Source organism: Pterocles gutturalis, unplaced genomic scaffold (genome assembly GCF_000699245.1).
Source record: "Pterocles gutturalis isolate BGI_N339 unplaced genomic scaffold, ASM69924v1 scaffold27205, whole genome shotgun sequence".
Taxonomy (NCBI): domain Eukaryota; kingdom Metazoa; phylum Chordata; class Aves; order Pterocliformes; family Pteroclidae; genus Pterocles; species Pterocles gutturalis.
In genome coordinates this window covers 33,183-48,349 of record NW_010144154.1, presented here as the reverse complement: position 1 = coordinate 48,349, position 15,167 = coordinate 33,183, and the positions used below count along the sequence as shown (strand labels likewise).

The 15,167-nt window shown below is 37.4% G+C and overlaps 1 protein-coding gene across 1 annotated transcript in view; it reads right to left on the bottom strand.

The window, feature by feature from the left end:
* Nucleotides 1-601: 601 nt before the first annotated feature.
* LOC104470190 (laminin subunit alpha-3-like) overlaps nucleotides 602-15,167 on the bottom strand; it is a gene marked incomplete at both ends in the record, with an annotated part of 47,202 nt that continues 32,636 nt past the window's right edge. Inside the window, 19 exons of the mRNA XM_010085024.1 lie at nucleotides 602-743; nucleotides 928-1,047; nucleotides 1,393-1,486; nucleotides 2,970-3,097; nucleotides 3,236-3,395; nucleotides 4,195-4,335; nucleotides 4,621-4,810; nucleotides 5,221-5,381; nucleotides 5,670-5,814; nucleotides 7,459-7,590; nucleotides 8,445-8,575; nucleotides 9,355-9,495; nucleotides 10,682-10,802; nucleotides 11,151-11,275; nucleotides 12,200-12,319; nucleotides 13,159-13,309; nucleotides 13,837-13,970; nucleotides 14,459-14,621; nucleotides 14,720-14,871. Of these exons, the coding sequence (XP_010083326.1) occupies nucleotides 602-743; nucleotides 928-1,047; nucleotides 1,393-1,486; nucleotides 2,970-3,097; nucleotides 3,236-3,395; nucleotides 4,195-4,335; nucleotides 4,621-4,810; nucleotides 5,221-5,381; nucleotides 5,670-5,814; nucleotides 7,459-7,590; nucleotides 8,445-8,575; nucleotides 9,355-9,495; nucleotides 10,682-10,802; nucleotides 11,151-11,275; nucleotides 12,200-12,319; nucleotides 13,159-13,309; nucleotides 13,837-13,970; nucleotides 14,459-14,621; nucleotides 14,720-14,871 (2,651 nt within the window). The remainder of the gene's footprint in view (nucleotides 744-927; nucleotides 1,048-1,392; nucleotides 1,487-2,969; nucleotides 3,098-3,235; nucleotides 3,396-4,194; nucleotides 4,336-4,620; nucleotides 4,811-5,220; nucleotides 5,382-5,669; nucleotides 5,815-7,458; nucleotides 7,591-8,444; nucleotides 8,576-9,354; nucleotides 9,496-10,681; nucleotides 10,803-11,150; nucleotides 11,276-12,199; nucleotides 12,320-13,158; nucleotides 13,310-13,836; nucleotides 13,971-14,458; nucleotides 14,622-14,719; nucleotides 14,872-15,167) is intronic.

Sequence of the window (15,167 nt, the reverse complement as noted above, 5' to 3'; positions counted from 1 at the left end):
ATAACCAAACAAGAAAATGGATGGTTTTAAGAACATACTGCATTTATTTGGCCCCAGAATTCCTAGCATTGTAACAAACTCCCAGAGTTTCACTCCTTAAAGTGCTTCAAACTCCATTTATATTATTATTATTACTTTTAACATTAATGTACATTTCCGTATAAACATCAATCCAAAGAGATTTATATTTTTATAAAATTCTTTACATTAGTGGATCGAATTTGCTCTCAAGATGACCAGCATTAAGGCAAATTTCCAAAATTAAGACACTGGAGTTACTCAAGTCTATGCTGTTGTGGGTGAGAGCAGAATTTGGTCCAGTAGGGTATATACAATTATGTTTTCTAATATATTTCAAAAGGCACAACAGATTACCTTGGAAATCAACAACATTTAGAAGGGAGTTTATCAAAGCAAATCCTTTTAATTTGCTTTGGCATGGTCCACATCCAGAGGATGCATTTGCTCACCAGCTGTTCTGAACAACCAGTGTGATGACAGTGAAATGGTGATCAGCAAAAGGGGAATGAACCCACGTTGCATGAATTCACCCAGTACTTCAGCAGACCCAATCTGATGTGTGTACAAACAACAAAGTTACTTTGCTGGGCATCCGTGCAAACTCACTACACCATGAACCTCTGAAATTCTCCTGGTGGAAACATGTTTGTCATTGACGTTAATATTCCAAAGACAGCCAAAAAATGGGTCCTTAACTGGAAGCCATAATGTGTCCAAATTTCCTACAAAAAACAAGGTAGAAAGATCAAATTAATAAAATGAGAATGATTTTAAAGAACAGTAATTAGTGCAAGGTTTTCAAAAAGGGGGAAATGATAGAGAACTACATGCATGAACAGGACTTTTGTTTTGGAAGAGAAAAAAAACCACGTAGATACATGAAAAAACAAGCAGCAATAATATTACCTGGAATTTTGCCAAAGTAGAGTGGCTGATGCACACGTCTAGGAGGAAAGTGTGGAAGTCCAGTGGTACAGTTACTCTCTGAACCTACCTCTAGCTGCACCATGTTCCCCTTCTGAGAGACTGCAAAGAAGCAGGTAAATGAGTACTTTTTCTCAACCCTACTAAAGAATCAACTAGATATGGCACTATTTTTAGATAACGTCTGTCTTGAAATTTAACTCATAGGAAAAATAGATTTTATTTTAATTCAAAGTCACATTAACACATCTAGGTACTCTGGGGCTAAATACAATGCCAAAAACCCCTCTTACATAAAGCCTTGAATTAACACAAGACACTTACACTGTTCTAAATAGTATTCTCAGAATAAACAGAAGAGAAATGATGAATAAAAATCTGGAGATGCAGCGCTCAGTGCGAACCACCCTTGCGAAGTTTCAGAAGAACTGGTATGATACAACATACCTGCAATAGTATGCCACTGTCCATCAGACAGAGGTTGCTCAGGTGTGACCGATGTCTGGAATTCTCCAGCACCACTATTTCCAGCAGCTATGACCTGTAAAAAAAGTTACCATGACAAAGAAAAGCACAACAGAAAAATGCAGTACTTTAAGTAATTTACTAAACTTGTGATGGCTGGGTTTCACCTAGTTTTAAGAGTCAGTCATTATATATATAGATTTCATAAATTCCTCCAAGAGGAAAGTAAATTTCCCTAATAGAATCCCAGGAAAGTATATTTGACAAATTTTACAAGCATAAATACAGACCTTTCTCTCTCCCCCTCAATCTTACAAAATTATGTTAATTCTTTTGACATAATCTCTCTGAGACAAGGTCTTTCCTACTAGTCTTTTCTTTCCTTTCCCAAAGCAGTCATCTATATGCTTGGCATTTCCTGAGAGAATCTCTGCAATATATTTCTCTGGCCTTTCACACAATTTTGGACTACTCGTAATTCAGTCACGAAGCCTGCAGCCTGACTATGATGACATTTTGAACAAGCACCTGCTTGTGCTTTCTCACATCTTGCTTCTCATTCCTTGTGAACGCATTATGTTTTTTTCAACACCTTTCTTTCAAACTCTCTTTTGGTGTGATGGTTACAACAAACTTGGTAATGGTCAGGTAACTGATACGCTGAGTCCACTTCCTATTAGGCTGATTGATGGTGTCCTGTGGACCTTTTATTCCTTCCTGTTGCACTGACAGCCAGCATTAATCTAAGTTACTGCTGAAAAAAGTGGTCAAGCTTGCCCTCAAGGAATCCCCAGATGCTGATGCCCTTGCTTCCATGTGCTAGTTGCGCCGCCTTAAACCAGATCAGTGATCTAGGGGAAACTAACTGATGACAAAAAGATCAATAACAAAAACAAGTTCCCTAATCTGGGAAGATAAAAGCAAAGCTGAGCTTTCTGAAGTTAGGTAGCCTCATGCTGCTTTAAACCATGCCATGAGACAGCAGGTTCTGTGGAACTGACATCTTTCTATTTGATGTCTCTCCAGCAGCAACCACAACAGTTGTATAGTCCAAGACTCACATTCGGAAGTTATCACATTATGAAAAAGCAACAATGATAATAATTGCCACCATAACACATCCATTAACTAGAGAAGATGCTAACACAACGCTAGACTGCTGAAGTTCTATAACCACATGGTTACGGAGCTGCACCAGTACAACGACACAATGACTGAAGTAGGAGTGGGAATAAGCCATGGAATTCTGTAGCCTCCAGCCAAAACCCCAGTGGATTTTTGCAAAGACTCAGAAGCCTAAGAAAGCAAAGACTGTGCCCTACAGCTAACCACCACTTTTGTGCAAGGTAGTGTGCACACAACAGAAGCTGCTAATGTAGGCACAGAAACAGGTTAAATGCTTAATTTTCTGTGCAATGGTTTTAAACAACTCTGAGTAAGTTGTTCAATGTTATATCTTTAGACAAATCTTGTAAGACATAAGTCCAGAGTTCAAGGTCAGAATTCCCCCTGCTGAATGAGGACAATACAGCTGGAATGGAAGCACAGCCTGTACTTACCTTTCCTCCTTCCATGTAAATAGTCAAGTAGCTCTCTTGCTTGCTTCCAGCATGGAGGAGTATACCTGTTGAACTCCTTGGTCGAATGGTAAATGCAATCCGGAAATCCAAGCCCATCAGCAAATGACCTGTGGAGAGGGAAACAGTGGATACAGGAATGATCATAGGAGGAGATAATTGGAAAACCACATAAAAATAAATTAAAAAATTCTTAGACATACACATTAAGACCTAATTCCATATACCATAATCTCTACACAGCTTACCAATGGTGATATATCCTCCTTCATTAAAGAAATAAATCCCCGCCTCCATGGAAACATCCAGACATGGAAGTATGCCATTTTTTTGCTGAGGTTCATTCATGACTTTTCCATTCATCTTAAAATTCCTCAGGCAACCCTTGAAACTGTTCATTGGTATATTCTGAAAGCATATTTCAAAACATGAATACTAAAGCACGATGGCAATCTTTTTAGTAAGAAAACCCATTAGTTCTTTTGTATTGTTGGCCTGTAGAAAGCCAACTGTCACTAAAGGCACCCAAACCCCATCTCCGATGCAGTGAAAAGGTATTGTAAAATTTAAAAAAAAAGTTTAAAACATGCAAGTAACAGTTGATTTTGAGTTAACATAACTGCTGCTTGCAGAACAGCTACTTCCCAATGATGTGTCAGAAAGACAATGCAACAGGAGTTGTGAAATCTCAAGTACAACCTTCCCTTCCTAAGAGGCTGTTTATTTAAATCTGATTTTATAAAACACCCTGCATCATTACTTGTCCAATTTTTAAACTAATAGGAACCACACATATTTCAGATTAAAATCCAGTTCTACATTCATAATTCCTTAATAAGAAGGGTTCCTTTTCTTCCCTACAGATTATTGCTTAGTCCACTGAGGTAAATATTCTGTTAGCGTATTCCTGGAATTAAAAATGTGACTTTGATCTTTTCTATTTTTTAAAGAATAGAAATGAAAACAGTACATGGTTGTCATCAGTGTCTCAGCGACACATGCTGAAAATATGGGTCCAGCTGACAGCTGTGTGAACAGGTGAGGACAAAGATCTGTAATGAACAACTGCAAACACCAGTCACAGATGGTGCTCAGTCAGTGCTTGGAAATATCCCCCAAACCTTTTCAACATGGAAATCCTGCATATTAACACTTTGATGTGTAATTACAGCAGCGTGGGGAGTGTGTGGATGTGTCAGTTATTTACCTGGATTTTCAGTGATGGCAGCCCTCCCACGTAGATTGGTGGCTTAATACTGAAGGCAGAATTTGTTGCTAATTGTCCATGCTGGGCCCTTAGACCATCAACAACAAGACGGACATTCTTCCCCTCTATGCTGAAGACCACCTTTGCAGGGTGCAAGCATAACATAATGAAAAACCCCCAAGCCAATGAAAGCCACCGGAGATTTTTTTCTTTATCTTAAATAACTTATTGTTGAATTATTTAAACTGAAAAGAACATGCTGGGACCATCAGTCTCTGTAAGCTCTGTCATAACAGAGGCCTGTCAATCACATGAACTTTCAGGCATAGGAATGAAGTTCAAATGACCAAAATCTAATTTCTAATAACCTGTGCCTGCTGAATACTAGTTGTGGTTTCACCACCGTTCCTGTGCCATACTACTTACAGTGTGCCATTGCCCATCATTGTATTTAATACTGGTTTTGATTTTGATTCGTTTTCCTCCAGAGCCAAGTGAAAAGACAAAACGTCCTTTTGAAATGTGGAGAGCCATGTAGGAGTCCTCAGACCTTTCCTCCATGAAAACTATTAATCCTCTTGATGATCGCGTCTGTATATCTACAGAAAAATGTAACCTGTAGTGGAAAGTAAGCATATTGAAATATAGGTCTATTCCGTTAGTTGTTGTCTTCTTTCTGTTCTCCAGAAAAGTGCCAGGGAAACTCCATTTGTGAAATGCAGAACACCTTTGGGTAGAATCACAGTGTTCTACATTGCCTGCATTTCTCAATGTGAATGAAAGTTGACATATTCAGGCCTAGGACTTGGCATCAATATGCACTGTAATTGTCCACCACATCCAAGTCAATCTACTCAGTTTGGGTAAATGTTAGGAAAGGAAAAAAAATGCTGGATCCTTTAGAACTACTCTTCTGTTATGCCCCAAGACATAAGCAACAAGAAAATCCTAGCTCTTAGTACCCAAAGACTCAAGCAGCGTTGACAATTCAAGTATTAGGAGGAGAATAGAGAACATTTGTGTTACCTGTCTGTAGATGACGGTGGAGAAAACGTGTAGGATATTAAACTGTTGGGGGTGTTTCCAAGGAGATATGCTTCACTGTTGACATTTAACTGAGTTGGTAAAGTCTGGTTGTGCTGGTTTTGCACGTTAGCGTCTTTCAAATAATCAAGGTATTTTTTATGCTGTACCTGTAACACAGACTTGAAACATTTACTATGCGTGAACATGAAAAAAAAAATTTCAGTCTATGCATTTAAGGCAGTCAACAGCCTTCCCTAAATGACAGAAAAGCTGTTGCCATTCTGAACAGGTATGGGATTAGCGTGGAACTTCAGCACAGAAATAACCTGCTTCAGGTGTGAGATGAAAGGAAAATAATAACATCTGTACATCAGTTCTGCAAACCATGGCTGTGCAGACAAAGCCTTGGCGTCAATATGGAACAAAGACAACAGTGAAAATAAGCATACCTTGTGCATCTTAAACCTGAGAGGATTTTTAAATTCCTTCAGCAGCATCGGTTCAAGGTTCTCGTATTTGTGGCAAGCTCTGAGGGATACACCAGTCTTTGTGGTATAATTAACAAGATTTTGAACCTCAGGGAGCTGACCTGCCCTAGAGTGATGAAAGCAGTAAGTGCTGTGACACAGCATTCCTTTTCTTTAGCGTAATCAACAATATATTGTAAAACAGTGTTCTGTACAAAATAGATTTCCCAGTGACCTGATGTTAAAGTACTGATTTTTATTTTTAGATGAAAAAATGTAGGTTCAGTGCTGGAAAAAGTATTCATATTTTTCCTGGTTCTTTCTGCCTATTTCTTTTCTGGTTATAGAAAAAACTCTGATGTTTTGTTCTCATCTATTCTAAACAAAGTATTTTTTGCTAAAAGCTATCTATTTAAAAAAACCTCAAATATTGCCATTGACAAAAATGGGAAAAAATGACAGCAGCCTTGATTGAATAAGATGTCTGGATCAGACTACAAAACTTTGCTGGTTAATTATGCAAAACCACTGGTAGATCAAGAAAAAAATGGCAACATCAGGTCCTGCTAACTTAATGATTCACTCTCTCCTTAAATGGATGTTCTAATGAGATTAGTCAAGGGGCAAAGCTCATCACAACTTAATATGTAGCTTTACCAATATAGCCAAATTATCAGAATGACTGTCAAAACCAATTTATTGTGTGTATAAAGAATAATATTGAGTAATGCTATCATTTCTTAAGTTGTACACAGCATCTCTAACCAGTAAATTACAAAGCACTTTACAACTAGAAAAAGCAACAAGAGCTCATTGCCTGTGGTTTTCCATGAGCAGAGTGGTAGAGTTGGGAGCAGAACCTGAACTTCGTCAATTCCAGTCCAGTTCTCCATTCACTCAGTAAGACTAGCTACAATATTAATTCTCCAACTATTTTTGTACTAAAAGCAATTTTCCAAATTTGTTTTCTGATGAGGAGGTTAAATACAGGTTATTTCATTATCTTGCAGGACATGAAATAAATAAATAAATGAATAAATAAATAAATAAATGAAGATATAATTTTAGAAACCTGTTCTAGTGGAAGATGTCCCTGCCCGTGGCTGGGGGGTTGGAACTTTAAAGGTCCCTTCCAACCCAAACCATTCTGTGATTCTGTAGTAATCAAATCAAAATACACTATTTTTTGTAAACTCTACACATGTATAAATATTCAACAAAACTTGTCTAAGACAAAGGGCCCCTGGGACATCACTTGTGACTCAAGGAATGCTTTTCTTTAAAGAACATATTAATTTTTCTCCTAAATTTTGCCTGTAAGATGTTTCTAATAAACAGATGTGAAAAAAGAGACAGCATAAATCAGGCACTCGATTTCTATACCTATGCTCTCATTTGTTTGTGTACCTGTTTTGGTTTTGTCAGTGAGCTTTGCTCATTTCATTACCTGTGTATCTATAATGATACAATCTAGCAGATCTTTTTGGATGCCTTGTTGGGACACTTCCAATTCACAATGTTGGGTTCATTCTTTGATTAAAAGACTACTAAACAGGTGTAATTAAGACTCAAGTTCCATTACATCTGAACAGCAGATACAACTTGATACCATGTATAAGCTGCCTGAATAAAAGAATATTTGGGGGGAGCAAAACTATGCATTCGTAACACTTGTAGAAGAAAAGAAATTTAGCAAAAAGTGATTTTAATATGATTACAGAATGAAAACAGGCCAAAATGCATGAAACAAGATTCTTCATAGGCCAAATACCTTTTTATAAAGATGTTTGAGATGCAACCTTCAAAATTATCTCCACCAAATTTTATGGGTTCAATTAATGCCCGTGCTCTTGGAGAGTCAACTGATGCTAGTGTCGACTCATCATCAACCAGCAGACGTACTCTGAAACAAAGGGAATAAAAATAAGCATGAAATCTAAAGAAATCGTTATGAACCTAAATTAAATATATATATTTAAAAAAGAACCATTTGACAGATGTGCTTTCTTCTTATATTGTAATTATGCTAGAGCTTCATTAGCTTACTTGTGGGATTTTTTCAGTATGTGTTCGCTGACTGCTATGAAACCGCTCTGCTTTTGAATAGTAGATACTGAGCGAGAGTTGAAGCTAGTATTTCACTCCTACCATGAAATGAACAAAAAAACCTCTCATTGACAACATGGGTCAGGACTTCATCCTTTGTGTCAAAGCAGTACACTTGACATGTTAGCAATAGCTAGTACAGACAATATTAAGTTATAATTACTCAAAGTTATAGCCGATCATTCAAAACTTTCCTCTTTAACTAACAGTTGTGTCATTTTATGTGTTCCACAGAAATCAAAATTATTCTAGGAGCTTCAGTAAATCGTCTCTTCTGATATCTACATAACAGATCATCATTGAAAAAACAGACATAATATTATCTTTCTCCTCGAGCCTTTAACCACCTATGTTAGATAGATTTATAACTTACAGTGACATATGTAAAGACAATGGGAAGGATAGAGCTCCAAAGCTCCAGCTTGACAAGCAGTCAAAACTCACACAATCTATAAAAGACATGCATAGTGTTGTGCGCTGAAACTTCACAGATGCACAGCCATAGACCAAAAATCACCTTGTGCTTCATTATTTCAGTATCCTTTGCTAGCACAGGGCATTTTAAACTGTGTACCCAAAGAACAAGTCACACAAAATTTTATTCTTTCTCCAACCACAACATGAAAGAATCAGATAAAGAACTGGGCTCACCTGTTGTCTGTTTTTATTACTGTCACATAATGTATTGACCCATCTTCATATTTCTTTTCCAGTTCAATTTCCTTCTCTCCCATCTTTGCAATTACAAAGCCAGGTCTCAGAAAGATTGTAAGAATATTAGGCTATAAAAGAATCCCACAAAACAATCAGGTAAATGCAAGTGCCTTTAGTTCTCCTTGACATTGCCATTAACACAGTTCTCAGTGGTCTCTTGTGGGAAAGAAATTTTCTTAAAATCAAACTGCGTTTCTCAGTCACCTAGTACCAGATATTACGCCCAGTTCTGCACGATTAGTGTAGCTGCTGTTTTAAAATACCTCTGAATACCAAACAGTTATTCAAAATGTTTAAATTATTTTTACAAAAAAAGCAGAGGATTCAGTTCTTTAGTTCTCAAATGCTTGGTGTGCACTCACTTCTTAACTCCTCCAGCCAGCAAGAATGGGATTCTGCTTGAATCTCCCTGCTTTCTGAGGGAACATATCCAAAATCAACCTCTCTCCTCTACATATTTGACGATGGTAACATTTCTGCACGGGCAGGATGCCAGTTTTTCCTGAGAAAATTGCCAGGTAACTGGATTAGGCAACAGTTATCTTACTGGCATGGTGGTATTATGGTGCATGAGCTACTCTGCAGAAGGCTTAAGTTCAAAGTGCTGTTACTCATTGAACTACTTGTTGATTGAGTGAAGAAAATTCCAGGATGAGTTTCTCTGGCCTATGACATGCAAGATGCCATGCTCGAAAGATGATTATAATAGCCATTTCTTGCCTTAAAATACAGGAATCTACGTGAGACTTATGACACAAACTGATCCCAAACTGACACAGTCACAAACAGACATGACTGACCCAGAAATAAAACTAATCACATGTTCTAAGTTGAACACATTTCATACCCATAGATTGTAGCTTAAGAGTGTTCCAGTCGATGCCATGGTCTGAAAGCCAAAGCCAACTTGGAAATCCTTGGGAAATGGGAAACCCACTGCACTCAGGCTCAGTGTTCCCTTCTTGGAGAAAGCTGCAGATCTGATGAGCTGAAAGAGAAATAATACTTTCAGCGATTTTCCTTTTAATCAGTAGAAATGGCAACATGGGACAACAACTGCCCTACTCAGCATAATAATGACTGACTCCAGTCAAAACCAAGCACAAGGCAAACTGCAAGTACAATTAGTTCAGCATGGAACAGACTGACTGAATTGGTTTCACCATCATTAACTATGATCTGAGAAACTCTACAGGGAGATGAGGCTTGCTGAGTACAACAAGCTGTTCATCTCTAGCTACTCTTTGCATTGACATGATGGCTTTGAAAATTTTCATGTTTGGGGACACAGAAGTGAGCAGCTGGAGGAATGGTTCACAAGTATGGAGCTGTGCAAATGAGCTACATAACTGAAGCGGTGTGAGCCATAACACAGAATATACCTGTGCCTTTTTGAACAAAACACGTTTTAATACATGAGAAGTTATACAGAAACAGACAGTGAATGAAGGTCAGATCCTCTGCACATGGAAATTGCCTGCAAAGAAGTTCCTTTCTGAAAGATTTAGATGCCACAAAGTGAAAGCAAATGAGCAGCACAAACTTTCAGTACAATGCCATAGTAAAAAGGGCAAATGGGATCATGCATCATGTAAGTAGCCATAAGTGGAAGCAGAAGGGTAGCTTTCATCTCTCCATGCAGCATTAGTTAAGCCAATACTGAATTGTCACAACATCCCATTTTAAAAAGAACATGGCACAACTCAAGGATGCACAGAAAATAATTATAAACCAATCAGATGAGTGGAACAGTAGCCTTACAATGGGAGACTTTGGTCAAGTAGAGTCTGCTTAGCTCTTTCCAGAAAAAAAAGGTTGAGATGTCATTTAATTAGGAAGCATAACTGCGCTGGTGAGAAGATCCTGAGCAGTATTAAGTAAATAAGTATTCTGGCCTAATCAATAATAGCAACTGGAAGCCAACAAGTTTACATGGTAAATATGAATTCTTAATTGCACACAGTATTAATTAAGAGGGTGGACTATGTGCTGGAGCAAGCTATTACAGCAGGGGTGGAGCCTCCTTTCTTTCATGTCTTCACACCAAGCCCAAGTTCCTTTATTACCATCGCATGTTAACCAAATATAATTTTTGACCTAAGCAAAACAGGATTTAGAGACAAACCAGACTCTGTGAACCGCAGCAGAAGCTTGTAAGGAACTTTGTTAGATACCTTCCAGTCATCTGAACATTTCTTGCTGACACCAACAGTCTCGTCAAAAATAACAGATGCGGTGTTAGGGTTTTTCACATTCTTCATGCAGCCCCGGAACGGAGGTGTGGATATATTAAAGCTGGTTTCAGGGAGTGGAAGGAAAAAGAGTTCAGTAGTCTGGTATTTCAAAGCACACACCGGTGTAGTAGCCTGTAAATGCTGACAATATAAGAAATACAAAAACAGAACAAGAGCAATCTTTCTTGCACACACATACTTCATGCTGTTCAAACCCAATCTTCAGGATACACTCCAACAAAGATACCATCATTAACCAAAAATCACAGATTATGATCATACATACTGTTTATTTTCATACCACATACGATACCCAATACAGACTGTGAAAGAAATTGCCTAGGGAAATAATTTAGATGGAGTTTTCATACCAAGCCTGTGTATTACAGTCTTTTTAGAGTTAACTCACCGTTCCCGTAGAGAAGGTGGAATTCCACCTAAATAGTACTTAGTGAAAAGGAAGACATTTATGTTGGCTTTAATATCAGGACTGACATGAACAGTATTTCTACTTCGGGCAAGCACCAAATGAATCTGAAAAAAAGGTGAATAAGGAGAATTACTTGACTTAGCAGAAACAAAAATCATTTAGCAGATTAAAAGTACTCCCACAGAGCAGGACACAATGGGGGTTTTTTCCCCTCCTCTTGTTTACTAGTGACTTAAATCAAGAATAACTGTAATAGTTCAAGGGTACTTTGCAATATTTGGGCATTTAGGCAAAGCAAATGCCTAAGGAAAATGCTCTACTATCCAAATACAAGGTGAGGTTTTATTTTCATCAAGAAGATTGCCCTAAAAGTACACCTCACCTAAGATTCAGATATTGCGTTCTATTTGCAGCTGAAGATTCGGGAGCTGCTGCCTGATACAAAGACCAGGTCAGTCAGCTGGCTGGAGGTAACTTGACCCAATATGGCATAAAGATTCCTTCCAGCAGACCCTGTGGCCTACACTATTTAGTTGGACATGTAGTAAGGGGAAAAGGGAGAATTAATCAACATGGCAATGACAAGTTTTAACAATGTCTTTATGATTTCACTCTGGTAGCGCTACAAAACAACCCAACTGAGGCTAAGTAGACAAGGAACAACAAAAAGGCTACGAAAGATAAACCTCTGTAAAGATCAGCCTGGCCTGAACAAAAAGAACCCCTTAGCTGGTGAAAACACAAAGTATTAAAATAATGTTAATAATTGCAGTGTACACAGCTCTCCTTAAATAAAGCATTGCTCTGTCCAAGTCTTTTTGTTCGGTGGTTTTTCTAAAAAACTGAACTTATTTACAGGAAAGCACGACAATAGAAAGATTAATTTTCACATGTCCAAACTAATCCCCAGCAGCTTGATCTCAACACAAAAGGAAAAATTCACAACTAAACTTTACAACAGGATGTTTAGATTCAGCTAATGTGTATTTTTACAAATAATGATCACTTGATTGTTTTAAACTACATACTTGTTTATATGTTCCATCATTTACAGTTGCATTGGTTTCTATTTCTTTTGGAGGCTCAGAGACAACTTTATATCTAAAAACTGTATGACCGTCTTTAATGAGCACACTGATGAACTGATCCTGCAATTAAAAAAAAAAAAACCAACACAATTAATCTGACAACATTTCATATATATTTCACTGTCATGTGAATAATTTTAATGAAGCTATCTAGGTGCATCAATGAAGCTTTTGGGAGAAAAGATAACACAAAGCAGACTAAAACTTATGATAATCAACCATAATTACTTTAAAGTGTTATAAACAGACCTGGTATCAGCTCCAGATATATTCTCCAAATCTCTAGAGGACTTCTTGTAATTTCAACATGTCTACTGACTTTTACAGCATCAAGAAATTGTCTAGAACATGTCACAGTGATTGCAAACATGCCTATAATATTATTAGATAAGTAGCATCACTGATGTTTTGAGCACTTTTACAGGTATAATTCTTCTTTACTCTGTTACCACCTGTATCTAGATTTAGGGAGAGTGCACTTCTACTTTTGGAGGATTTCAGTATTTCAAAATTGGTTTGATTCAAATTACATCCTCCCTGCCTGCCCCTAGTTCCAAATTCTCTGCATGGCCTAATGGAGGAACTACTTGGAATGTTTTTTTTCTCAGCCTTGACAAAGTGAATATTCAGCAGCCGTTATAGAATCATAGAATATCTCAAGTTGGAAGGGACCTATAAGGATCATTGAGTCCAACTCCGTGCTTCTTGCAGGACTACCTAAAACTAAACCATATGACATTAAACATGCAGCAGAACTTACTGATCTGCCACACAGACAAAAATAACACTTTTAAGAAATTTCCTTGAAGTTATTACCAAATTTAATGTGTTCTTGAGTAAGCAAAGTTTTTGAAAATGCCCTTGGACCACAAAACAAACAGAAGCATTCAATTAATTACCCCATTTGCTGCAAAAAACACAATGCCTTCATCTGCAGTAGTCTCAATTGTCTGTTCATAGCGTACTCGGCTGTGGGTATTTGGTTCTTTCAGTGTGACACTGGCATAACCAGTGCCTTCAAAATAGCTTTGGTCAGTCTCTTCTTTATACCTGTAATAATTCAGTGTCACAGATGTGAATATATGACAGCAAAAACTCTTACCACATGGACTTACTGTCATTATAATTTTAAAAAAGCTCAAGTTAAAGCATTTAGTACAAAGCCACTAATAGCACCAAATTCTGATCTAACCCAAGTAAAGCGAAAACTTTCCACTGGGTTCTGTTGAATTCACATATAGTCTTTAGAGAGGAAATCATTAGTGACAGACTATTTGCACTTAATGTAGTATTTATCCTATAAAGGAGCTGAATACATATAAAGGAGCTGAATACATTAGTCCATGAATTGTGTCTGTGTATTGTAACATTTAAACTATTGGCCAGTGGACTAAGATTGCCATAGATGTGAATCATGCCAACACTGAGGATTTTCTCTAAGAAATGTAGCAATGACGAAGAGTTAGAAAAAAACCCACCAGTTTAGTGACAGTGGTTGTTCTTCTGGATGTGAAAAGACAAGAATTCATCATGATAAAATTACAGAACTGTGAAACACTTCTGTGTTTGTATCATACCTTCTGCAAGGTTGCACTTCAGTGGTATTGAGATTAAATGTTCTCTTGAAGTTGTAAAGGCTGATAATATGCTCATTTAGGTTGTCTAATTCAATGCACCCTTCATAATGAGGATAGTCTAGCTTACGTGGAGGCTGAAAAATAGCATCATCAAAAACATTCCATCAACATCAGCTGACAAAATTTTACATTGACATGTAACTGCTAAGACTTACTGCAAATACTAATAAGACACAGAATATGACATTCTAAATATCATAATGTTATTATATTGGTTGTATATAATATCCAAACCACCTGACTCCACCCCAGGAGTACCACAGCACAATTCAAAGTGGAGTCATATGGTTGGATTGGGAATAGTACTTAGCAGGGCTGGACAGGTTTCATGCTGTCCTCAGCAGATGAAATACCATCATGGTCCCTTCTTTGAGTTTTAGCATATTGCAAGCCAGGCAGCTTCTGTAGGACGTAGCATCTCCTTTGCATCCCATCTATTCCTACTGATATGGATAAACTTTTACACAGCCTTTGAAAGACTGCTAGTTCCAATCTTTACTTGTAAGAGCAACAGAATGATTAACACAGAAATCTCTTTAAAAGACTGAGCAACAATTTGTACCCTGAAATCTGGTGGGTATCCTCCAACATAAAAGACAACAGCGCTGGGATCAAGATTTAGGAAAATGTCATTGCCTCCACTGCTTGCAGTCAAAGGGCTTCCATACTCTGGAGAAGCTGATGTTGCTGCTTTGATGTAATTCAGCTTTACATACTGGTAAATCCTAAAACCAAAACATACAGGTGAAAAATCACATCACACTAATAAAAGATGTTCTTAGTAGGTTTTGGAAAAGATTGTTGTGTACTGTGGATCTTATACCTTTCAAACTTAACTTGATCCATAACGGCTTCCTCAGTTTCACTTTGAGTCACCAATGGCTGCACATCTATTTCTACATCGCCGTCTCCCAGGTTATAGACACAAGTGAGATGACTGTCTTTCACAGCCATACCAATATAGTCCTTGGAAGCCTAAGAATAGCAAAGCAAATAATAATTAGTAAATGATTAATGTTAATGAAGGTAAAATACAGGAGCACTTCCTCAGAGACATCATCGTACTGTGCATGAGTCATAAGAAATCTATCCACCTAATGATGAGAAATAAGTTTATCAGTTCTGTGAAGAAAAAATTGTAATCTTATGTGTTGCACTGATTCAGTGAATATAGTTATAAATTAATTGAAAAGTCATGTGTGGCTTTTTATTTTTATAACAATAGTAGCTAAAATAATTTTCACATTTGTAACATCTCCCAGCTAAAGCCA